This window comes from Apus apus, chromosome 19, assembly GCF_020740795.1.
Source record: "Apus apus isolate bApuApu2 chromosome 19, bApuApu2.pri.cur, whole genome shotgun sequence".
NCBI lineage: Eukaryota > Metazoa > Chordata > Aves > Apodiformes > Apodidae > Apus > Apus apus.
This window is the reverse complement of record NC_067300.1, coordinates 7,924,879-7,950,489: the sequence shown is the minus strand read 5'-3', so window position 1 is coordinate 7,950,489 and position 25,611 is coordinate 7,924,879. Positions and strand designations below refer to the sequence as shown.

The 25,611-nt window shown below is 51.8% G+C and overlaps 1 protein-coding gene across 6 annotated transcripts in view; it reads left to right on the top strand.

Moving 5' to 3' along the window:
• The window catches only part of FAM163B (family with sequence similarity 163 member B), a 34,765-nt gene extending 9,776 nt beyond the window's left edge, over positions 1–24,989 (top strand). The window contains exons 2-11 of one of the 6 annotated variants that reach the window (XM_051636830.1): positions 1,009–1,149; positions 1,240–1,429; positions 2,102–2,267; positions 2,587–2,750; positions 4,149–4,373; positions 5,264–5,326; positions 14,282–15,349; positions 16,827–16,957; positions 23,800–23,915; positions 24,102–24,989. In XM_051636830.1, the coding sequence (XP_051492790.1) occupies positions 23,823–23,915; positions 24,102–24,491 (483 nt within the window). In that variant the 5' untranslated portion in view covers positions 1,009–1,149; positions 1,240–1,429; positions 2,102–2,267; ... (4 more) ...; positions 16,827–16,957; positions 23,800–23,822 and the 3' untranslated portion in view covers positions 24,492–24,989. Of the gene's footprint in view, positions 1–1,008; positions 1,150–1,239; positions 1,430–2,101; positions 2,268–2,586; positions 2,751–4,148; positions 4,374–5,229; positions 5,327–14,281; positions 15,350–15,844; positions 16,294–16,826; positions 16,958–20,560; positions 20,714–23,799; positions 23,916–24,101 lie in introns of those variants that run through there. The other 5 variants (XM_051636832.1, XM_051636829.1, XM_051636833.1 and 2 more) reach the window with 5 other exon arrangements.
• The last annotated feature ends 622 nt before the right edge of the window (positions 24,990–25,611 follow it).

Genomic DNA, 25,611 nt, shown 5'->3' with positions numbered 1-25,611 from the left:
GAGGTTTGTGTGAGCTTTGAGAAGTGGAGCATGAAGGAGTGGTGGTCTTGGACTTGGTAACTCTGGAGACTCCCTCTGATCTTCAACAGAATCTTTCTGAAATGATCCCAGGAGTGTTGCTAGCTAGGCTGCTCACTGCCCCTGCTCCTGCCCAAGAGTTCCCTGCAGACCCTGGTGAGAAGTGCATTATTCTTCATGCTCAAGATCATCCTAATGGAGCTTCACGCAGATCTTGGCCCCCTGATTTCTGCCATGCACAAGGAGATCCTGCTGCTTGCAGATGGTGGGGGCCAGGACTGGTGATGGTGGTGGAGATGGGCAGTCATCAGCTCTGCCAGAACTGCCCACACCTGAGCCTGCTCTCAGCAGAGACCATCCAGCTAATCTTACACCATCTCAGGTACAGAAAGTCCCTTGTATGGTTTGAGGAATCATGTAATTTAAAGAGGAAAAAAAACAAAAACCAAACTAGAAATGGAGGTGGGATGTAAGGGAGACAGAGACATCAGAGTGGCTAAAATTGTATTGCACTCCCACTCCCCTGCCAATAAAAACACCATAAATAAAGTGGCTTTGCAATAACCATCTCCATGCAGTGTAGCAGAGATTCACATGTCCCTGCAAAAGATGCCCAAGCAGGATAAACCCTGCTCTAGCCTTGTTCTGCAAGAGAGCCATGACAAGCTCACTTCAGTCCTACCATGGGCATGGCTTTTCTCTTCCCAGCAGTTGCTACCCCAAGCTCCCAGTTTCCATCCCTGCTTCAAGTCCCTTGTGGCCTTTCAGGTGCCCTTCACTGTGGGACAACCATTCATCCACTTGTTTTCTCTCCTGTCGCTCTCCCTGTGAGCCCAAGCAGACATCTTTCCATGCTTCATTTTCTGACATGTGGTGGAGAATACCAAACTCAGCAAGGATAGACCAGCTTTATAATTTAAATCCACAGCAAATCCAGTTTTTGCTCTTCAGCTGCAGGTCACCCTGCATTAGCTGTTATCTCTAATTTAGCAGGACCCATCGTATCTTTCATGAAGTGAACTCGTGTGTCTCTGGAGCAGTGGGAAAGAGGAGTTCCTTGATCTGGTAGGAAACCACAGCAAAAGGAGCTGAAATCTGGGGCACAGGCCCAGGGGAAAGGCTGTCTGCCATGTGAGTTTTCAGGGGGGTGGGCTGGTGCTGAGCCCTTCTGCATGGGGCTCTGCTCTTTGATGCCAGCCTTTCTTGCTGCTTTTCCTCTAGCTGTTGCCTTCTGGCACTAAGCTGCTTCCTGAAGATTACACAGCAAGCCAGGATGAACATCAAGAGGAGCCAATCCAGGCAAGAACACGGGGCCAAAAGAGCCTGGGGAGTTTGAAGATGGAGCCTTATCAGCTTAACAAAAGGGTTGGCACATTAAATGAGCAAAAGCTGCAGGCCCTGCATGCTTAAGGTTTGTAACAGACAAGTCAGCAGAAGGTCTAAAAAGGGTAGAAGTAGTGAATAAATATTATTTCCTTCAGAAAACTCAACATGTCTTCTAGCTGGGGAGTGCTTGCCTTGCTAAACTCTTGACAATCTTAAAGGGGTCAATAAGCTTGCAGGGGAAGGTATTTCCAGGAGATATGGTCTCTTTGGCTTTCCAAGGCTGGAGCAGAAGGCTCTGCATTCTTCCCACCATGGTCCAGATGCCTGTGGAAGGATTATTCCCCCAGCTCCTCTCATGGCCCCCTGACACTCATGCCTCCAGAGTGAGGACTGCCCTGTGTAAAGGGCCATGAGGGAATCCATTCTGAGCATCCTTGAACTCATCCCTGCCTCCCTCAGCCCTTCCTTTTGTTGGCATTTCCAGCAGGAGCAGAGGCTGTGCAGGATCACGTTCCAGCAAGTCTGGCACATCATGTTGGGTGCAGAGGCATGAGCTGATGGATGTGAGGTGACATGATGTGTCAGGCAAGTCCTGCCTGGGAGCAGCAGTGGGGTTGGTCACAGGCTGGGGATGTTTAACATGGCAAGTGTGGGACACACGGATTTGTGGCCTTGGGTAATTGATCTCTTTGGGTGAAAAACACTTACTTAAGAAGCAGTTTCTTGCTATTTTTGATTTGTTAACTGTTTTAAGCAGGTGCACCCCTCAGCACTCTGAGGTTTTCACCTTCAAGGACAGAAGCCTCTCGGAGTGATATGTGGCAGCCTTGGCCTCAAGGAGAGAAGGCACCTGCATAACCACGTGGAAGCAGCAGAGCAAAGGGCCTGGCACATCCATGGGGACCAGCTGGCACCAGGAGCAGGTACAGCTCCTCCTGCAAAGCTGCACACATGGGGTCCTACGTACTGCTGGGGAACTTAAGGCAAAAAAACAAATGCCACAGAGCAGCAAAGGAAAAGGCCCTGCCCTTAGGAATGGAAAAAGAGTCTTTGGCAGGTGATGACAAAGTCTGCACCGGCTGCTGCATCCAAACCTGCTCCCAGGGGCTGTGATGGGCAGAAGGTCTGTGGCCTGTGCCTGCAAAATACGTGTGGGAGGTTTATCAGAGCCCTAACACTCTGTTCCCCTGATAGAGTGTGATCTTTTAGTGATAGTAAGCACCCTTTGCTACTCTATTTCAGATGGTTTGAGTGGGGATTTTTGCCTCTCTGAGAGGCCATGCACTCAATCTGTGTCATGTTCACCAAACTGCAGTTGCTGCAAGAGGCTTGAATCCAGAAATGGCACCACTATCCCCCAGGCTTTACAGTGAGAATAACCCCGTGGCAGTGGTGGAGGAAAGCAGGTAATTATAACCTGAACACTCTACTTAAAACCTACAAATGATTTGGCTCCTGGCTGCTGCTGGTCTGTTTATCCCACAAACTTGGCAGGCACAGGACACTTCCCAAACAGCAAGAGGGGTTGATAAAAGTTGTGGCTGGCCAGCTGCCACCTCTCGAGGCCATGGGCTGGCTCCCAAATGGCAGGTACTAATTAACACTTTCCTTCTGTAAAAATTTGTGTTGCAAAGTCTAGGAGATGATGGCTTTTTGCACTCTGTGTTTGTACAGCCCCTAGCATGACAAGACCGAGCTGACAGTGGAGTTCCTGCACACCCCTCCAATATAGAAATGTATTTTTAGAGCCTTTATCTCCTTTATAGTTAGCTAATCTTCACAAAATTGCTCTTAGAGTAAGTGGACCTTGTGTTAGTCCAGAAAACAAGCTCTAGACTTTCTCGAGGCAGCCCAAGTGTTTGCAAAGTCCTTGTTATAACATTGGGTTTTCTTGCCTCTGTCCTGGGCTCAGGTTAGTGGAGAATTGCTGTGACATATTCACTGGGAATCAAGGAGGCTGTTTATTGCAGCACAGGAGTCCAGGCATAGCAGCTGAAGTAAAATGGCCCAAGCCAAGAACCTCTGTTGTTCATATTTCTGAACAAAGATACAGTGATAAATTGCTAGACAATGACATTTGACTCTTAAGAGTAATAAACAGCTAAAATTAGCTGTTGTGTTTTTTATTCCTAGCATAGCTTTTCAATATCTTTTGCACATAGACCAAGCACCCTTGAAGCAAAACTGAACAGCAACCATGACACAGCTCAGTACTAACCAATACAGTCTATAATAATTAAATATTAATAGTCTTAAGTAGACTCCCTGAAGATAAACTATATTTTGCCCTTTGCTTTCATTTCTTGCCATCAGGCTGGGTGAGTTGTCTTTCAGTTCTCTTGCACAGACATTTGAACTGCATGCAAAGTGTGCTGAAATTACTGGCAGTAATTAGTTTATTTAGGGAGCAATTAATTAAATGCAACTGTTTCCCCCTCTATAGATTAAAGGAGGGCTCTAAGTGATACCATCTTTAAAAAGAGCAGATGTACTATAAAAGGACCAGGGACTAGTTCTCATCAGTCAACCAGGACAGAACAAGTATCAATGAGCTACAACTGCCAAAGAGAAAAATTAAATTAGCTCTTAGGAATGACTTTGGGACTGCAAAGGCCAAGCTGGGGCACTTTGTGCTTCCCTGTCACACCAGCCTGGGGAGGGGGGGTGACCTCCCTGCGTGGTTGTGACAGTCCTTTCTGTGCTGCTGCCTCTGCATGTTGCCCACCTGCTACAGGGGTTCCGGTGACTTAAATCACCAGGTTTTACCCCCCAGGTTCTGTTGTCAAAGGCTGACTGTTTTTCAGCTCTGGGATGTGAGAATCACCCTGACACAAACGAAGCCTTGTGCATCACCACCAGTGCTGGTGCCCACCATGCCCTGCACAGTGCCAGCACCTTCAGAGGAAGCTGTGGAGGAGGACTTCTAAAGTAGCTGAGGCTGGGCACAGACTGGGGAAGAGGAGATGCTCCTTTCCTCAGGGTTGGCTGCCACCAGAAGCAAACAGCAAAAAACCTCAGTGCAGCTCCTGGTAAACACAGTGCGGGATAAAGTCACAACACACATAAAATGCCCCGGGACAATCATGGGGGTAAACAGGGGGGATATGGGGGGGTTTGCCTTGGGTCCCAGGAGTACCTGCAGGGGCTGGGCTGCTTTCCCTGCACCAGCACCAGGGATGGAGGCTCCCTCGGCCAAACTGAGGTGTCCCCAGCTCCTTGGGGGATGGCAGGGATGTTGGGGGGGGATGGGTGACCCGGCTCCGTGAGGTGATGACACGGCTTCGTGGGGGGGGGGGGGGGGGTGACTTGGTTCTGAGAGGTGCTCACCTAGCTCCGCTGTGGGGGGTGACCCGGCTCAGTGGGGCCAGCCCCACTCTTCTCCCGCGCCGGTGCCCGCTCCTGCCCCGCATCCCGGGGGCTGCCGGTGGGATGGGATGGGATGGGGTGGGGTGGGGTGGGGTGGGGTGGGATGGGGGGGGGGTTATGCGTGGCCGCCTCCGCCGGGAGTGGGGGGATGCGGGGATTTGGGGGGCTGGGTGTGCAGAGGGTGGGGGGTGTTGGTGGCCGGCAGCACGCGCCGCTGCCCGTGCGGCCCCGGTGCGGGGCAAGGGGGGGTTCGGGGGGGGCTCCGCTCGGCTCCGCCGTCATTGGCGGCCCCGCTGGCGCTGGGGCGCGGGGCGGGGAGGGCGGGAGCGCTCCCCCGCACAGCCGGGCCCGGCCATGTGCCGAGAGGAGGGTGGCTGCTGCCGGCGGGGCTGCTGGGCACCCTGAGCTGCCTTCTTCCCTCTCTGCTCAGCCTGCTTTTGTTATTAGCATTCGATTTTTTTAATATTTTAAATTTTTTTAATAATTTTTTCCCCTTTTTTTCCACACACACCCCCCCCCCCCCCCCCCCCTCCCTGCATCGATGCTCTCCGAGCCGGAGCCTTCGGGAGCCGCGGTCCTCACCTGAGACATCCCAGCACAATTCCCCCGTTTGCAGGTAAGAGGGGAGGGCAGAGCGGGCACCGGCGCGGAGCAGACGGACCCTCCCCCGCCTTGTCCGGGCTCCTTCTCCCCGGCCTTTTCTAACGCTGGGGTCTTCTGCGGGTTTCCCCCCCTATTTACTTCTCTCTTCTCCCCCCTCCGCCTTCCTGCCCGTGCATCCTAAACCGCTTTTCCAGCAGCGGAGGGATCGCTGCTGCGGGGGAACCCGCAGCGAAGCTCCGCGTCCCGGGGGGATGCCTGCAAGGAGGAAAGCGGCAGGGATAGCTCCGGCGGCTGGAGTTGGGGCTGGGAAGGGGTTTGGAGGGGAGAGACGGAGCAAATAGGGACACAGAGAACTGTACAGCATCTGCTCCCTGGTAGCCTTGTCTCAGGGGAACTGGTCAAGTCCCACTACCTTAGAGCAGGGTAAAAAATACGGATGCTCCAGGCTTGGCTTTCCCTGGTCCTGCAGCATCTTTAGTTTCAAAGCAGTGCCTGTGAAGGAGGTGGTGAAAGCATCTTTCAAGGATGGGGTGGGAAGGCTGCCCCCATCCCGTGCCTTGCCTGGCTGTGGGGACCGTGTCCTTCTCTGCCCTGGGAATGGCTTGTCCTCCTTTGCATGCTCAGCCTGGAGCTGAAACTGGCCTCTCGTGATCATTTGTCTGGGCATCTCACCTGGAGCCATGCGTGAAAGGTTGGTTCTACCTCTTGTCCTGGCCCTGAAGGATGTAGGAATACCCCACTCCATCCAGATGAGTTTGTAGAGACCCCCCCAGTCCTGGCTCAGGCAGCAAACCTGGCTCACATGCAGTGAAGCAACAGTGATGGAGAGGAATCCAGAGCTGAACGCGTGGAAGGTGATAGCACAGTTATCTGTAGGTTGTTTTTTGTCACTGTTTGGTTAATACAGCAGCTGTTTAGGTCTGTACTCTCAGAAGCACATGGAGGTTGTTTGGTACGTTACAGGCAGTCTGCAGGCTCTGGGGGGGCTGTGGGAGGGAGAGAGAAATCCCTCAAGGGAAGATGGCTTTTCATTTCCCCACACCGACTGGTTTCAGACAGGATTATTTAGATTTGACACAACAGATCACCAAACTTGGAAGGTAGTGGGGGTGTGCTCATACTCATTAAGATAGACAGTTTTCTGACAGAATAAATTAAAGGTAAGAGAAGACTCTGAGGTTCAACAGATTGTCTTCTAGCCTGAAAGGAGCAGTGAAATCAGCATAAAACCTAGATGGTAAACCCATGTTCTTCAGTCTTTCCTGATGGATGCCTGTCATTTTAGGAAACCTGGTGGATATCCCAATGTTCAGAGTCAGGCAGTGCTCCTGGGTAACCTTATTTGAGCAAAAGTACCCAGAATTGGGGGGGGTCTTAGTAATTGTATCTTGTTTTCGCTGAGTAAGCACCTAAATTATAATGCTATTAAGGGAAAATAGTTTGCATAAATTCTGCATGAACTAAGTGCCTGAACTATCCACACACCTGTATGGAGGCTCTGGCCCTGTTGTGTCTGAATAATGGAAGGTTGTTTGTAGCTTTTTGTGGGTGGTTTTCACCTTGACTGAAATGAGCAGGAAGATGCATTACTCTTGCCAGTTGGGGAAAAAAAGGTTTCAAACACCTTGAAGACCGTGCAGCTGTAATTAGAAGTGTAACCTCCTTCCCCTGCCTGTCAGGATTTCTGTGCAGATCGATGACAGGACCTCTTAAGAAAAGGTGCTGGTGTTTAGAAGATATAAAGAACTTCAGTAAAATCTCCTGGAAAGTGGCTAATGTTGATCTATCACTCCTTAGTACATTGGTTCTCACAAGGAAGGAAAGAATGTTTTTTTCTTTCTGTTTTCTGGTCAGTGATCACAGATTACAAACACAGGCAGTTCTTCAACACCTGTGCCCACCTGACACAAGAGAACATTGCAGAACATTCCCAGTGCTGTGGTTACTGGCTGTATCTCCTCTGTCTTTGTTTTTCAGCAAAGCCTGGTAGATCAGTCTAGCTGTCATGTCTCTTCCTGATCCTTTTCCATTGCAACTGCAGCAATGTTTCCAAACCCTCATGTAGGTGACACAGGAGTCAAGCCTGAAGGTTTGGTCTCACGGGCTTTGCAACCTAAGGAGAACGTGTTCAGAAGTGGTTAAGAGACAGAGGACCCTCTGGCATATTGACCCAAGTCCTTCCAAAGGTACTCCCATGTCTAAGCTGCAGACTACCTCCTGACCCTACAGCCATTCCTCAACATCCCACTCAGGAACTTTAAAAAGTTTTCCTGGGGGCCAGATCCAGAGAGGTAAAGGTACATAACACCCACAGGCATTTCTGTGCAGCCCAGAGGGCTTAGCTTCATCCTCACAGGCTAGACAAGTCTCTGCCCCTGATGTCTGGGCACATCAGGATGTCCTCAATGCCCAGCACAGGGGGCAGTGAGGGGTTTTGCAGCTGGCCAAGCTGTAATGTGTTTACTTAACTCAGACCTTTCCATTTGCATGGGCTGGATTTGTGCTGGGGATAACTTGGTACCTTGTCACCCACCGTGTTCTGGCACCTGCCTGTTGTGTTGTCATGGATATGGATAAGGATGTGGCCAGCGAAGAGGTGCTTGTTGCTGGCAGGGCTTCCACAGCCACCACCTGTGATGCGATGGTTAACATTGAGGAAGAGCAGGGAAGGGATGGAGGAGAGGTGGCAGGTGTTGGAGGTGAACTTGCAACTCATTCCCATTCTAATTTACACTTCTTCTTCCTGTGGCATTGTCCGTTATCTCCTTCTCCCCTCACGATCTAATCTGTTAGAGCAGGCAGGATTGGTTCACCCTTTGCCTGAGAAAATAAGCATAAATCCCAGCACTGCAGAGTAGCAGAGAGATGACAGTATGTTGGGTGATGGACTCTCTTCAGACCTTCCAGCCACATTCAGATCCCAGCTGAGGCCAACCCAGACAAGGCTGGGACTTCAGGAACCTGCAAGCCCTTTGAGAACAGCCCTGGGCAGAGGTCAGCTGGAAAGGTTAGGGAGCAAAATTAGAAGTCATAACAACATTTTGAAATACCCTTGGACTCATTTCTCCCTGGAAAGCTTAATAACAGCCATGACCCATTAATAGCAGTTCAAGGCACCAGAGGGAGGACCTGGCTGCCCTGAACTCAGTGATGTGTCAGTGGCAGCACAGAGGGGAGACAGGAACAGAGATGATTTAAGTAAAAATCTAAACACGGATGATTTTTCCCCATCCTATGTGGCTGGGTGTATGGATTTTTTACTGGATCTGGGTGGGCTGCAGACTGGGACACTGTGGGGAGATGGGGCTGAGATGAGGGTACAGGCAGCTCTGCCGCCCTGGGAAACATCTTTCTGCTCCAAAGAGATGGAAACTTGTCACATTCTCTCGGCAGCAATATCTGACATTATCCAAGCAATTTGCCTTTGGTGTGTTTCCAGAAATAGTTAGGCCTATGGTAGACACGGGTGACATCTGGACGCATTGCTGTTGGCTTCAGGAACATTCAGTAAACAAGACAGGATCTATTGTTTAAAGGTTATTTCAAAAGACTCCTAGGGAGTTATCTGGCCGTGCAATGGGGAAAGCCTTAATGGCACTGTGATAATTGCCTTTTTCTGAAGGACATTTTAAAGGAAAGTTACCAGAAGCCCCCAGGCAATCCTCAGCCCATCCTAGCCAGGCCAGGGACCTGATCCAGCCTGAAAACATGAGGAGTTTTGCTCTTTTCCTTCAATGCTGGTTGGATCAAGCCTGGGAAATGCAGGTCTGGTTGGGGGAAGAGCAGGCTGGGGGGCACAAATAGGGGATGGAAGGGAGACCACCAGCAGCTGAACTGGAAAAAAAAAAGTCTCAGATCAGTATAATAGGGCAGCAGGGTTCACATGAGCAGGGAGAGCAAGGGCAGGAGTCCTCCCTGAGGCTCTGAAAAGAAAATAGATGTCATTAGTGGTGGCTAAAGCAGCTGCCTCTGAGCACCTGAGATGAGGGCGGGAGGCTCTGCAGGGAGAGGGGGGCTGTGGGAAATGCTGCAGCCCACATCTTTATTCATCATGTCCCCATTCAGCTAATAGCCTCCTTATAGAAAAAAAGAAAATAGAAAGAAAAAGAAGGACGAGTGAATTTTTGGCAGAGCAAGGTGCCAGTCGTCATCCTCTTCCCTCGCCTCGGTGACAAGGATGCTGCTCACATGTGGCAGAAGGGAAGAGATGTGGCTTTGCTGTCACTCACACCAGCCTTGCATCTGCGTGCCCTCCTGGCAGAAATCACTCCTGGCTTCTTACCTTGGCCCTGGGGCAAATAGAATTAATTCCTCACCATTAATTTCATGCCCCTCAGAGAGCCGTGACAGGGAGGAAATCACATCACGTCTCCCACATCTTTCTGTTTCACCACTGATTTTCTCTATGAGGAAGGTGGGGGGGAGCAAGACTGGGGGGTGTCCATGGAGTCCTGGAGTGCACCAGAGCTCTCTGCCTGCAGCGGGACCATCCTGACCCAGGTGCTGGCTCCAGCCCTCCTCATCCTCACCTGGTGCTGCTATGAGGCTGTGTCAGTGCTCCTGAGGAGTCCTGGTAGCGAGTTCCAGGGGAGAGATGTTCAGAGATGCTGGGAGCTGTTCTGAGCCCACACACCCCAGCCTGCCCACTCCCTTTCTGCCTTTTCCTGTTCATTTCCTGGTGCTCCAGCCCTGCACTCCCACAGGTCAGTCCCTGAGATACCAATTAGGAAAACTTAGGTGTTGAGATAAGACTTGGAAGCTACCAGCCTGAAAAATAGGCTTCGGTGAAAAACCTTGTAGGCTTTTCTTGAAATTTCCTCTTCTGCTTAGGCTCTTCCAAGGCTGCCCTGGTCGGCCTCTCTTCGGCAGAGGGTAAAGGCCACGCTATGGCTTTTCTCTCTGTAGAAGTTCATCAAACAATTAGAGCTGCAGAAGCTCACAAGTTCACTGTATTGGGGGAATTGCAAGTGGTGGGTGCACAACACGGCTGGGATTTCCTTTCATTCTGGTGGAGAGGACTCTTAGCATAGTGGGAGGAAAAGTCATTTGGGGTTTCATCTTTTCCTGTGAAGAGTGGTCCCTTATTCCTGAGCTATGTGAAAATCCAGGCTGGACCATCATGAGCAAAAGTGACCTCTTGGAGCACTGCCTGTTCTGCTTGAACCTGCGGAGCAGGCATCAGTCAAAGCTGGGTTGTCTCTTTACTCACAGAAAGTTTTGGACCGTTGGAGGTTAAAACACAGAAACATCAATGAAGGGGAACTGGCTGCCAGGGGAAAGATAAATAGCCAGATTGCTGAGTGATGTGGCTGCGTGGAAGCCCTCTGGGGACAGCCAGAGCCTTGTGACAGTTCAGAAGTCACCATCTCTCCTCAGCTCGAGCCACTTCAACTGAAGCGGATCCAAATGTCTCGAGATTCCAAGATCCATAAACCAGCACTAATCACAGCAGAGAGATGCCTTGGACGTGTTTGGGAAGGATGAAACAGGGGCTCCATCGAGGCAGGTGTTGGCTGTGCTGCTGTGAGAGCGTGTCTGGAGCTGAGGGACTTCCCAGGCCAGAGCCACACGAGTCCCCAAAGCGGCTGCGTCACAGCAGGCACATGGCAGCTCTGCCAAGGCATCCACTTACAGGCACCATTCCCCACAGGAAAACCAACTTACCTGCAAATAATTTGGCTCATTCTCATTCCAAATACTCCACCTTTACTCCCCTGGCTTGTCTGGGTTGTTTTTTTTTCCCTAGGAAATGATACCATATTTTCCCCAGGTGACCGTCAGGGACAGTGCAGTCCCAGTTCCCTGCTCCTGAGCTGTTTCCTTCCCCAGTGAGGCAGGGCTGCTGTCTGGGCTTTGCCATGTGGCTCATGTCAGGATTCCTTTTGCTCTCAGGGTGGATTTGCTGGAAGACCTGTCAAGGGTCCTCCTGCCTGAACTTCATCAGACCATTAACTCTCTTCTTCTTGTTGCCTGCCTTCAAAACGAGAGCTTGTGTGGTGTGGTGTCCTAAGGGGTGTCTGCCCACAGGCAATCATGTACCTTCTTCCTCCCAGTTTCCACAGACTTTTGGGGCTGTCCCCTTGACTCTACTGAGCCCAGCAGGTCCTTCTAGCACCAGGTGCCGCCCTCAATCACCATGGGATGGTTTGCAGGGTTTGCTTAAGAAAAAAACCTCACCAACTCTCAAATATTTAAAGTGATTGACAGCCAGTAGCAGGTCCTTTGATGCAAATAGCTGCTGCAATTTGGCTCCTCTTTAAGTTTTTCTGTAGAAAGCATCAGCAGAACAATCGTGTGCATGTTGTCACTCTTCAGTTAACAACATATACGTGAGTTACATAGCAAGACACGATGCCTTTTGTGGCAATCGAAGCTAAACTCCCCTCCCTGGGGAGAAAATACAGTATCAAGGCTGTCAAAGGCTCAATTTTGAGCAAGTGCTGCAGGAGGGAGGCCTAGGAAATGCACAGCCTCACTGTCAGGCTCCCTCCTTGACTCTTCTGCGAGCAGGGATTTGCAGGGATGCAGTTCATAAGGCTCTGATGTGGAAGGAAAAGGAGGTGTCTTGGTTTGATTGGTGTCACCTGCTGGGTAGCTAAGCCCTGGAAAGATTAGTGATGGGATCTGGGGGAAAACAGTGGTGCTGTGAGAGTGGGAGTGGAGTCAGAAGGGGATGGGTAATAACTGTTGATTTGGGGTTCTCTGTTAGGCAATTGTTGTGGGTTTATTGTTATATTACACAAATAAGGGGCTGGGGGAATAATTCAAACTTAAGATCTGTCCCGTGGGTTTCCTCTGAGATGCCTTTTCCTGTGGAAACAGGAATGGGCAAAAAGCTGCGTGGGTTGGGTGCTGCCTGTGGCACTTAGCTCTGCTAAGAGTGTGCCCCCAGCAGAGACAGAGTGGGGCCAACCCTCCCTTTCCCTCCCCGAATGCATTAAAGGGCTGGAAAGGTGTTTTCAAACCCCTCCAGGTGACCTCTCTGATCCAGCTGTCACCAAACCTGCAGGTATCCCCTCTGGGCAGTGTTGGATGTCACATCCCATGGGCAGGTATAGCTCCCTGAGAGAAAGACAAGCCTAATATTTATGCAATGAAATGAGACAGTTCCAGCTTGCTTTTTCTGATTTGCAACAGTTTAGTGTTACCAGCTTCTCTAGAGTTATTCCTGCTTCTCACGGTAGCTCGTGGGAGCAGATTCAGCCCACAGAAAATGGGGTTTTCTTGGTTGCACACATTTTCCCTCGTGTTTCTGGCATCACATCTTTGTTTTTATTGTGTTTTTAAACAAAGCAGCATAGGTTATAGGGAACACAAGGCTGTGATTCTAAGAAAACAAGCACAATCTTAGTTGCTCTCTGGATACCTTTGTAAATGTGTTATTGTTGGATTGGCAGACAAAGAGTTGGTCTTTAAAATACTGTCTGATTTGGTTGGTAGTAAATATAAAGCATGGATATTGCTGGGCTAAGGCAGTGCAGTTGGCTGCAGAGGATTAGGGTTGCCTGGCCTCAGGAATGCTTGGGTTTTGCTCGGAAAGAGATGATTTCCACAAATGAATACAAATGAGAACATTTGCAGGAACCTGAGAAGCAAAAGTGCTTTGTTTGGTAGGAATGCTGACATTGCCACGGAACCTGGAGAGCACAATCTTGTGCCATTTCAGGGTGTCTTACTTAGACCAACCAGCAGCAGAACTCAAGTGTCCTGTGGTCACAGCAGAAACCCCTGGGCTCCCATGCACTGCCCAGTCTCTTTGCTGCCAAGGCCAGGAGCAGTGGCTGGTTTTTAAGCAGGCCCATGAGTTGAAACAGCAGGGAATGTATTCCTGATCCCCAGAGGAGTCCCATGGTCTGTTTAACCTCACAAGGGGCATCTCCCACAGTTAACATCTGTCGTGAGGTGGGTGCCTGGCTTTCTGTGGGCTCTGACCTGCTGACCAGGCACAGGGCAGTGAATTTAGGAAAAAATTCTTGACTGAAAGGGTGGTGAGACCCTGGGCCAGGTTGCCCAGGGAAGCTGTGGCTGCCCCATCCCTGGCAGTGTTGAAGGGCAGGTTGGATGGGGCTTGGAGCAACCTGGGCTGGTGGGAGGTGTCCCTGCCCATGCAGAGGGGTGCGACTAGATCTTTGGGGTCCCTTCCAACCCAAACCAGTCTGTGATTTTATGATTCTATGAGCTCCAGGGCAGACAGTGCTATCACAAATATAATGTACCTGCTTCCCGAGCAGACAAGTTCAAGCAAAATGTGCTAAATCTGCAAGTGAAGAAAGGTGAAATTTAGCTGAGATTTGGAGGCTGGAGTGTGGCAGCGTGGGCATGGGAGTCTGCTCCTGGTTTCTGGGGTGGATGGAGGCATTTCTGCACACGCATCCCTAAGGGGATGCATGATCTGATTCCCCAGCGGGGGAGTGCAGAGCCTGACACCTGCAGGCATCAAACGCCAGCAGAAACTATAGGACCCCCCTAGTCCCCCCAGCCTCAGTTTCCCATGCCCTTGGGTGCTGGGAGTAGCATTGCTTTGGCTCCTGGGGATGGCAAGAAGATGAGAGAGCATGGGTGTGAGGAGCAGAAACCTCACATGCTCTCGAAGGCCTCTCAAGCATCGAGGAGTCATTTCAAAGACAGGGCTCGTGTCCTCGCGCTGCCGCTGGGCAGGAAGATCCATCACAGTGTGTTGGTGTCTGAAAGATGCTGTCCCTGGAAACTGTCAATATTTCAAACATTTGATCCCAGCAGCTCTGTTAAGCCCACATGGGTTTGAGTAGAGCAATTTGTGTGCAGGTTTTTCTCTGTTTCTTTATTCCCCTACTGACAGTTTTCAGCTGAGCTGTACGAATTACTTTATTCTTTCTGCTTTTTTTGCTGATGATTTTGTTGTTCTGGATTTGGGTTTTTTTATGTGTTTTGGTTTTTTTGGGGTTTTTTTTTCCCTGTGAGTTAAATCTTTTCCTCTCTCATCTCCCAGGAAAAGCTGTAACAGAATTAAGGTGAGGAAAAAAGGAAAAATTACTGGAACCAGTTCAGTGTAAGCTGCCAAGAATCTGCAAATTACCTTCTCAGACGGTCTGTATTAATTCCCCTGATGCAGCAATGATAAATCCTTATTAAAGAGGATGACATGAGGAGATTTTACTGCCTGTAGGGAAACTCCTGGTCACAAGCAATGAGGAAGACTATCTCCCTCTTGTTAGCGACCAGAGCATGGTTTTGCATCCGGATCATCAGGTTTGTGAGTGTGTGTGTCCTTCCCCAAGAGCCACGGTGTTGACACCAACCCAAAGTGTGTGATGTTGTGTTGTACAAGGCAGGGACATGAAGCAAGGCAAGTCCCAGGTGCCCACGTCCTGTGGACAGTGATTTTGCACTGGCAGCAGCACTGGATCTCTGCAGGTTCACCGTGTGTGCTGTTCCCTGTCTCTCTGGAAGTCCAGCCCTGGGAGCTCCACGCAGAGAATCATTTAAATTAAACAATTTTTGGCCTGTAACCACATAAAGCATGAAGGTGCCTGTCATGCTCGCTGTGCTAACGAGAGAGAGGGGCTGTGAGGGCCCCTTCCCTCCCCACCTGCACATGCCAGTTATGCCCCATACCCACGGTGGGCCAGGCAGGGCAGGGAGCACAGCACCAGGGGCAGCCTCACATACCAGTCCTAAACTTTTACGCCTTATTTCCAAAGTCACTGAGCTCTTTCTCTGCTCTTCACTTCTTTATTCATGCACCACACTACCTTGCTGGGTTGGAGTGGGAAAAACACTCTGCTTGCTTCTTGTCTCACGGGTTGAACCCGAGCCTCTGCCAGAGCGATGTAAAGCTGTAGCTATGGAAACTCCCTACCCTTTTTTTGGATTTAATTTTTTTTATTATTTTTTTTTTAAAGGCATGAACATTTCTCTCTTTGGAGATCCCAGATGGGGCTGCTGGTGTCTGAGCGGTTGTTCATGCAGCCCTGAGGGCTCATCCCTGGGAGATGCTGAGAGGTCTCAGCCAGCACCCAGTGTCACTCAGCACCTGGAGTTGGAAGCACAGGCTCAGGTCACACTGCGGGGATTTTATGGCACAAGGGTGGAGGAGTGGAGACTGGTGAGGAAAAAATGGGTTGCATGGAGAGCTGGAGCCCAGGGCAGCTCAGGAAGTGGCATGTGACAGCAGGGTGCTGGGGGGGCAGTGTGTGGCTGGTCACCAGCCACCCACCCACAGCTGAGGGACAAGGACAGAGGTCATGGGGACATGCTGGTCCCCATCCTGCCCATTTCTGTGGCTGGATGGAGGGTGGTCCCTGGAGCTCCCAGGTTGCTGCATTTGGTGAGCACCAAGGAACTGGTGCTCCCAGCTGCCTCCACCCCAGGGTCCATAAATCCTGAGCAGAGGTGAGAGAGCTGAGCAGCTCACAAAGACTTTAATCTGCTGAGGGTCCTTCTCGTGGAGCTGTGTTCCTACCTCTTGGAAATGCAAAGCTGTTAGATTTACTGCTTACTGGAAATGTGCATTGTAGGAGTCATTCCTTCCCAGCCCCTGATCAGTGGCTCCTCTGCAGCCCAGGACATTTGCAGTGACCACCGGGTCCAGTGTAGCCATGGGGCTCTCCCAACTGTATCAGGCCCTTTGGCTGGTTTTCACTCTGCAAAGCTTTCAAAATCCAGGTGAATGGAGTGATTCTGGAAAGAGCTGCTCTTTCAGAAGGAGAAATTCCCCCTTTTCCACCTTTGGTGCATGATTTCAGCAGCATTTTCTGAAGACGAGGGCTTTTCCAGGGGCTTTGCCCTCGGGCAGGGTGTGCCCTGCTGGGGCCTGGGGTGAGCTCTCCCGTGGGATGCTGGTGGAGAGGGAGTGATGCCTGCTCAGTGAATTGGGCAGGAAAAAGTACTGATCAGAAGGAAGATTTATTGTTGGTTCTCAGCAAGCTAACCCAAGCTTTTCAGGCTGGCCACGGGATGCTTCCAGCCTGCAAAACTGCCCTGCCAGGAGGAGTCCCAGAGGTGGGTGGATGCTCTGCTTTATTTCCCACTCAGCAGTGATTGCAGTGGCTTATCTCAAGCTGCAAATACCAAAACCTGCTCTCTCTGATGCTAATATCTCAGGCTGACTGAAGTAAAATAATTCAAGAGGCGATTAAATGATGCTGGGTGGAAAGACAGCCTGTCTTCCCTTCCTTCCTTTTTTTTTTTTTTTTTTTTTTCTTTCCTGAAGGAGTTTAGACTGCTTATGTGTGTTTGGGATTACAGTCTGCTCTCCAGCTGATGTGTGGAAATAATTCCTGGTCCTTAAACAGGCTGTGCTTGTTTGGGCGTGGTTTGACAGCAGCTGTCAAATCCTGCCAGAGCCCGGCTGGGCACGAGCCCCCAGTTGCAGCATTTCCCTGACTGATCCCTGTCGATGTCACTTGCATCCCTGGTGATGCCAATAGCATCCCTGTCAGTGTCACCTGCATCCGTCTTGGTACTTTTTAGGATGTAGCTGCACAGTTTTCCAGCAGAGCAGAACAGGGTGAATATACCCTGCTTCGTTCCAGGCGGTGTTCCAGTGTCTGCAAGCTCCAAACTCCTTCTCTTGTCCCTTTGGGATGGAAATAGCAGCACATTCAGGATGGCCCCAGGGGGACTGGAAGGGGACATTCCCAAGGGCAGCGGACACACCATCCAGGTAATTCAGCATTTTCCCCTCTGCTTTCCCAGGGAGACCCTTTCACTCACTCCGTTTAGCATTTGCAGCCGTTTAAACTCATGCCTGGAGTTGTGCTTAATAAGCCTCGATGCCTCTTTGGTGAGCTGTGCAAATGTTATTTTTCATTAGGTGTGATTTGATTGTATTAAATGACATTATTCCCTCATGACTGCAGAGCACATATTCCCTCTGGTGTGCTGGCACCCCCTCAATCAATGTGCTTTGAAGGCAGCCTGCTTAAGTGTGCTGGAAATTCAGGCCTCTCGCTGAAGAGCCAATCTCTGATTTGAAAAGTAACAGTGGTAATTGGTGGAAGGGAATCCCTAATCGTCTCATGAACTTCTGCTTCAGGAGAACCTGAAGTCTGGAGAGGCTGTTGCTGGAGGATGTATCTCCTGAGTAGCCTGGGCCCCTTTGCTGAGTTTCAGAGCTGCCAGCAGGGAAACGAGTACAGTGTGTCCTCAGCGCATGGACAAAACTTACCCAACTTATCAGAAAAGCAGTGTCTTTTCTAGGATTTTTTGGGCTGTTGTGCAGTATTTAACAAAACACTCTGGGTTATAAAATTCTGAGGTTTACTGGTATGTCATATCATGATTATGTATCATTATTTTGGATGATAACGAGCAGACCAAAGGAGCGCAGGTCACTGCGACTTTTGACTGTCCCCATCTCAGCCCCACTGTTGCCACTTTCTGGGGAGCACTGGGGAGATATTTGTAGCTGTAAAGGGCTGAGCTGAGGCCAGGCATAGAGGAGAGGAACAGCCCCCAACCCCTGCTGTCCCCTGGAGGAGTTTATCCTGAGTTATGATTGATTACATCAATGATTGGATACATCCCCGTATCAGCCTGTTAGCCTGATGCTCCTCCAGGCTTAACTCTGCTGCTAGGACACTAAAACCAGGACTGAGCCAGTGCCTGTGGGTGGAGAGGTCTCTCTCACACCCAGCTCTTTTCACCTTCCCATGGCCATGGGGTTGTCCTCCTGCACTTGGCCGTGTTCAGGTGTCTCATGAGCCTTGCTCCCCAGCACAGCCTGCCCTGAGCTACTGCTGGTGCCTGGAGCTTGCCAGGATCCTGTTCTGCAGAGCTCAGCACTATTCCAGCAATGTCCTGTCTGCTGAATAATTTATCCAGCAGTGATGAATATATAGATGGTGTATAGATTGCCTTGGAAATGTGTTGTTTCTGGTCTGGACATCAGTGGGATGAAGTATGGAGGTCTGTCCCAGGGGACAGGAGGGCTGGGGGTGTGATGTGGGGTGAAGCCACAGGCATCACTGCAGGCTTAGCTGAAACTTTGGCCATGAGTGACCCCTGTAGGGGTATTGGTGACCTCTGTAATTGGCTTCAGATGCCTCTGAGGCCACCAGAAAGGGGCCATGCAATTTCAGGTGGGTGTGAAATGTTTTGCCCCTGTTCTGTTTTATTCTTTAAAGTCCACAGCAGCGTTACAGCCTGAGTGGCTGGCCCAGACCTGGCTGCATCTCCCAGGTGGTGGAGCCCTCTCCCATGTGCCGTAGATTCACTGCCAAAAATCCTTATTCCAGGGGCTATCAATAGTGGTGCAAACCCTCCTTTTGAGGGCAGGTGAAGCACCTCCCGAATGCAAGAGCTTCTCTGCAAAGGGGCAGTGTCTGAGCAGAGATGGGGGATAACATGATGTGGATGGGAGGACAGGGCTGCAGGGATCTCTGAGCTGTCTCCAGCACCCAGGAGGATCCATCTGCTATAGATCAGCCTGGGAAACTGTGAGTGGCATTCTCCAAACAGGGAACAGCAGGGAGTTAAGTGCCCTCCGCTCATAAAATGTGCAAAAGAAACTTGGAGTAGGGGGTGCCTGGAGATATGAGGGCTCCCACAGGGGAAGGGCTTCTGCTGAGATGGGGAAGCATTTACTGATAAGATGTTTCTCATCTTGTCCTTGTGTTGAGGAGCTCCCAGCTGATCTTCTCAAAGCGATGGGTCTGCAGGCACTGAGTCCCCACACGCCCCATCCCCAGCCCACCTGCTGCCAAGCCTGGCTGGTTAAATCCCTGCTGTTTGTGCAGAGCATCAGCCCCCAGGCCAGGAGTGCTGCTGTCAGGAGGGAGAGCAAACAGAAGTGGTGCAGGCCTTCTGCTGGAAGTGTTTTTCATATGGAAAGCCACATTCTCCGCCTGTGTTTCTGGCAGCTGCCTGTCTGCTGGCTCTGTAAAAGCAAAGTCTTCTGCTGGCACTCTGCCTGGCTGTTCCTAGCAGCCCAGCTCTTATTCATTGACTGGGTAGAATTACAGGAACTGGGGGAAATGCAGAAATAAGGCTGTATTTGCCACCAAACTGTTTTTGGCCTCTAACCTATCTGCTGCTGGCTGGGCAGTGGTTTTCCTTCACGCTGATGCTCTTCAGGGTTTACTCCTGGGCAGAGCTGTGGCACCAAGGGGGCAAGAGGGGAGTGTCAGCCAGGAATACCCCCAAACTTTGCAGCTCAGATCCAGTCTCCTCTGCCCTGGATAGTTTGTTATAGTGCGATTTCTTGTTACTCTGGGCCAAGGTCCTGGGTCCTGACTGCTGCCTGCACCCAGCTCTGGGGTGGAAAGCAGCAGTGGCAGGACACATCAGCTCAGGAAGCAGCATCTCACACAGGCATCCCTCCCGTGCTCTCCTGTGTCTCCAGCCTCTTGCTGAGCTCTTTTCCATTCTTCTGAAGTGAAGCTTGATCCAAAGTGTCAGCATCAAGGTTTGCTGTGCATGGGTGGGTGGGGAAATGTCTGCATTGCCCACTCAGGACAGGAGCTGTAGAGCTTGTGACCCTTCACCACGGAGGGTCAGTCTCAACCCTGCCCCCTCCCCCTTTCACAGCTGCTTAACCCCCACTATCCATGTAGGATTTAATCTTCCCAACCTGAATGTCCTCCCTGTTGAGGTACTTCCCTTGGGTCTTCTCCCCAGAGTGGCCCAAACAAGCTGTCCCACCACCAGCTGTGGCTCATGATGCTTGGAGGAGGGTCAGCACTGGCAGCACAGGGACCCTGCCCGGGGGGCCCATGCTGGTGTGCAGGGTCAGGCCCCCCCTGGAGGCCCATCCCGGGTGCAGGAGGACACCCACGCACGGCAGCAGGGCTCGGTGGGGAAGCAGCTCAGCCAAGCACACATCGGCCGTGGATGTGCTAGTGCAGAGCAGAGCCAAGACAGGCAGGATGGAGTTACTTCAGGACACGGTGCTGGCCTCCTCTGCTCCCTGCGAAGGGTGGGGTGGGTTGCTTTTTTTTTTTTCCTTTTTTTCTCTCCTTTTTCCATCTTGACCATTTGGGAGCACAGGGTAGAGCTGATCCCTGCTCCCCTCCACACAGGAGACCACTGTTGTGACCAGCAGAACAGCTGGAACAAGGGCCAGGGGTCTCATGCAAAAGGTTTGAGTTGAGTGTCCCTCAAGTGTGGGGCATTTCTGTTTATTACTGTGTGTTTCTTATCATGGGGGTCCAAGCTTCTGCCTGCTCTGGTGCTGGGGTACCAGGTGTGAGCAATCCTGCCAGCTTTCATGTCTGTGGGGCCAATTGTTGTTTTCTACCCTGATTGGCTACTTTGTTTAAATCTCCAGCCTCTGGAGCCAGGTGAATAAGGGCAGTTCCCAGCTTCCTTGTTAAACAGAGGGCTGCATTGCTTCTGGCTGCAGAGGAGGCAGGTCCCAGGGGCTGCTGGGGGAGGCAGGCAGTGCTACCAGGCAGGACAGACCACGGCTACAGCTCTGCAGGTAGGACACAGTCTTCTTGTGCAGGCACAGTTTCAGTGGGATGGACCTGGACTCTTTTTTTGGATGGTTGCCTTGAGAGCACCTCCAGCTAGTGCAAAAGGCTTTGGGGTGACCGTGTCAGCCTGGCGATGGGATGGGCAAAAGTGCCATTCATTTAAAGGTCTGGCCTGATGACTGTTCTTAACACCTGCAAATCCTTGAAGATGCCCTTCACTGGGCATTTGAGGGTCTCTTAAGCAGACCTTGCAGTGGTCTCCTTAGGGGTCCCTGGGTTTCCTTCTCCCACAGCTTTGGCAGGCAGGGTCAGGCCAGTCCACAGGAGCTGGCTGTGGCTGGAGTGCTCCTGCACCTGGTGCTCAGTGTTTCAGTTTAGCTGGGTTGGCCGGGGCCCTGGATGGGCTGAGCTCTGCAGCCTTCCTCCCACGCAGGCTCCCCAGGGCCCGGCTGCACAGCCCGGCTGCCCCAGCACAGCTGGGAGAAGCCTCTCCCACCAGGGGTCAAGATGCTGGGGGGGGGATGACTTGGGATGACTTCTCTTCCCACCCGCCCCCCATCTCCTTTCTGCATTGGCAAACACAGTTCTGTGTTGTTCCATTCTCTGTTGGTCATGGGAATCTTCCCCTGACCTCCCTCCAAACCCCTGGGCTGGGCTGTGGTGTATTGGGAAGGTCCCTCCTGGTAGTGCCCAAGTGATGGGGGAGCAAAAGCTGACAAGGACCTGGCTCCTGGTGAGCAATGTGACCTCAAAGCCCCCCAGCAGGAACGTGGATAGGGGGTTAGCAAGGAAAGGAGCCACCAGTCCAGGGCTGGAGCTGGTGGGAGCTCAGCTTGTGTCTTCTGCAGGCTGCAAGGACTAGAAAAGAGCATTTACTTGCACCCTGGGACTTCCCAGCTGCTGCAGGGCTGGTGCTGCTGTAGCTGCAGCAATTAGACATCCTGGCAAAAGTGGGCAAATGACATGGGATTGTGTCTAAAACCAAGGAGCTCATCCAGGAGCAGCCTGGACCAACCACACAGTGATGATGTCTTTGGTTTGTTGCAGTACGACCTGTCCTTTGTGCACTGGGGAGGGGAGTGAAGCAGGGTGCTGGGGAAGGGGAGGAGTGTTGCACCCAAGCTCTCGTCTGGCCCCATCACTTGTTCCCCCCGCCCCAGGGTGGGGACTTTCCTACAGCAAAGGGCTCCTGGGCTGGGGACAAACAGCCTGTGTGGAGTTAACGTTCCCCTGCAGCCCCTTCCTGGCTGTCTGGCAGTGATGGGGGACATGCTGGGGGCTGGATTTGGATGGGGGTGAGGTGGGGGGGGGGGGGGATTCAGGCATCCTCAGTAGCTTGAGGGTTCCTAACGTTACTGAGGGGTGAGGAAGGAGCCAAGCAACCATCTGCTGGGACCACATCTCTCGGTGCCTGTGTTCCTAATACTAGGGCTCCTGCATACTTTCTCCAAGACCACAGCAGAGCTGCAAAGCACTTCCCTTTACCAGGATATTTATTACTAAATATATGAATCTGGGAGCCTGTGGAGCGTGAAATTAGGAACAAATGTATAAAGGAGGTCTAGACAGGAATTGTGCTGCTTATGGGCCTCCACATGCTCTGCTTCCCTCCTCCTTTGCACGCTGGGGAGTTTAACGCTTCCAGGTACGCAGCTTTAATCAGACAAGTATGTTATGGGAGGAAAAAAGAGCAAAATGCAAATGATCTTGCTCTGGATGGAGCAGTGGCTACAATGGCATGTCTGGCTGACTTAGGCTGGATATAAGCATGAAAGTTGGCTCTGCCTGACCCTCATTATTCCCCTGGGTTAGGCAGCTGTTTAATTAACCAGCGAGGAAGCCAGGGAGCCCTCCCTGCCCCAGCCCTGCCTGCCACGTTCATCTCGGGCTGGCGAGGGGCTTGCTAAGATGCTGGTTCTCCCTAATGGCTGCAGTGCCTGTCCCTGCAAAGCTGCAGGGCTGAACCTGGCCACTCCAGAGTGCCCAGAGTCACTCCATGACTGCAAACAGGAGCATCAGAGGACCCAGGGATGGGCATTCCCAGCCAGTGCAGCCTGAGGTCCACAGCCAAGCGCCTCCATCCCTCTTCAAATAGGAACCAAAGTTCCTTAATCACTAATGAATTATTTTGCAAAACGTTCCCTTGTCTTCCTCCCCCTTGAGCCTCTTTAGAAGATTTTGCCCGAGGAATGAGGGCAGGATTTGGCCCATCACTTGCCCCATGGCCACATGGCATGAGAAGGCGTTTAGGCATCGTTATAAATTACCTTCCCTCCTACGGTGCTGCTCAGCAGCAACATAAAATGTGATACTGCTTTATCCATTCAGCACTTGCCCAACTTTAGCAGGACGTTAAGTGCCTGAAAATATGCCACAGATTTATTTTCCTTGGAAGCAGGTTAAATCCCTGACAGATAGGGTTGCTTTTCCTCAGGTGCTGAAGTAATTTGGGGCGAGGGTGGCTGTTTTTTTGGTTTAACCTGATAGTGTGAGTTGGAGGCCAGCTTTGTTACAATGCTTGTAGAGTAGGTGGTCAGGGTAGGATTTCTCTCAATTTATGGTGCTTGTCCTGTTCCCAGCCTGACCCTTGCAGCACCTAAGAGCTGCTGGAGCTTCAGCTGCAGAGAGATGCTGGTGTTAGTGCAACTGCCTGCATAGCTGCAGGTGTGTGCAGCCAGAGCCGCCTCTCCCCAGCACCCTGTTTTGTGGCAAAGAACTTGATCTTATTCTGATGGAAGGGGGGGAAGTTCAAGCCCTCCGCATGAGCTCTCAGGGCAGAGACGCTCAAGGCAAGACTCGTGCTGGTGTTGTGGGGCTCATGGACTGTGCTTGATGCACTGCAACTGCCTTCTGGGTGAGCCCAGATGGGCCAGGAGCAGGGACTTTCCACCACTGTCCCTGCAGTCATTAAAGGCTTACTTAGCAGCTCCGGTTATTCCAAATTTAAATATCACATTGTTTAATGGGGAAAATGCATTATAGGCTGTAAGATGTTATAGGCGCATTATATACCGCATTATAGGCGGTGAGAGCTTTTGGGGACCTGCAGCCCAGCACCAGCCCATGTCACCCCGTGTGCTTCCTGTTGCAGGCTGTTAATGGAGAAGAGGGCGGATGACAGCCGGGACCGTGGTCATCACAGGTGGAATATTAGCGACTGTCATTTTGCTTTGTATCATCGCCGTCCTCTGCTACTGTAGGCTCCAGGTGAGGCTGGGGGGGGGAACACGGCCCCAAAGGGACCTGCCGCAGGGAGGGGAGCCAGGGGGCAGCCCCCTATCCCCCTTGCCTGCCTGTCCCCGGGGGCTGGCGTGCAGAGCAGCCCCTGGGTGACAGGGTGGGTGGACTGGGATGCCGGCTGATCCCCGGCCCCTCGGGACCATCCCGTTTCAGTACTACTGCTGCAAGAAGGATGAGTCCGAGGAGGACGAGGAGGAGCCCGACTTCGCCGTGCACTCCCACATCCCGCCGCTCCACTGCAACCGCAACGTAGTGCTGACCAACGGCCCGTCCCTCTACGCCTCCTCACCCTTCGGCAAAAAGCCGGCACCCAGCCGGCCCAGCTGCCCCAGCTGCACCCCCTACGAGCCCCCCACCTTCTTCCTGCAGGAACCCCTTGAGGATCTGCACAACGGGGGCGACCGGGTGAGCTACAAGACGGTGAGCCAGGAAGACCTGGACCTGCCGGTGAGCGTGGCCAACCTGCAGGCCCTCAACCCCAACCGGCTCTCGGCCATGCGGGAAGCGTTTTCCCGCAGCCGCAGCATCAGCACCGACGTGTGAGGCTCTCCCAGCCTGGAGCAGAGCATCACATCACACCTCGCTGCTGCTGCAGGGGCTTTTTAACAGCAGGGAGAACTTTATTTTTAAATTCATGGAAGAGTTTTGAAAAAGAAAAAAATGGGGCGGGGGGAGGAAAGAATGTATTGCTACATTCTGTGGGCTGAGACGCACTGAACAGCTGTATAAAGGGGTAACAGAAAAGCAAACCTCAAAGGGGAGCCCTGGGGAGGATGAGTGCAGCTGGGACACAAGGTTTTTCTAGTGCTGCGTTGCATTTTCTTTTATAAAGAGGATTTTTGATATTGCACATCCTTTTGTACAGCATCAATGTCCCTCCTCGCCATGCAACTGGAGCCCTGAGTGATGCCAGGCAAGGCCATGGGGCACAGGGTTGACTGCAAAATGGCTCGTGCTGCAAGTCAGCAGGTGTCTGCTGGCAGGTCATGGGGGCACGTTGCAGCTGGCTGCTCCTGGCTATAGTGGGCACACCCACCCCCCCCCCCCATACCCCCCCGCACCTCCCATGGTCCTACAGCAAAGCAGAGCTGCTGTTGCCCACCCTCTGCCACCCTGTCCTGAACAGCTCTATGCTGCAGCTCTGTGTGTGTGTGTGTGCGTGCACAGCCCTGCCCTATTCCCAGCCCATCTCACTCCTTAAGTTGCTCACTAAGTCCCCTCAGGGTTAGGATGGCCTATTCACCCCCTCCTCAATGGAGCTGGGCTGGGGTTGCAGGACACTGCAAACCCACTTCATGATGCAGCCAGGGAAATAGCACACAGTGCAGGTTTTGGATGGAGGAATGCACTCATAGCCACCTCCCCAAATAATCAGCATCCTTGCTCCAAATAATCCCTTGGTGACCTCTAATTGAGTGTTGGGAGAGCCAGTGTGACCCCCTATGTTCCCACCCTCCCTGCATGCACAATTTTTCATGCATTTGGTTGTTTTCTTGAAAAAAAATAAGAGCCATGACACTTTCTCCCCATCCAGGCCTGTGTCAAAACACTTTCTATTTAGACAAAGCCACTTGTTTTGCATTTTTCATGGAGCTGTTTCCCAGAGCTGGGAAGCCTGCCTGGGAATGTGGCACCAGCTCTGCTCCCACCCCTCCAGCCACCC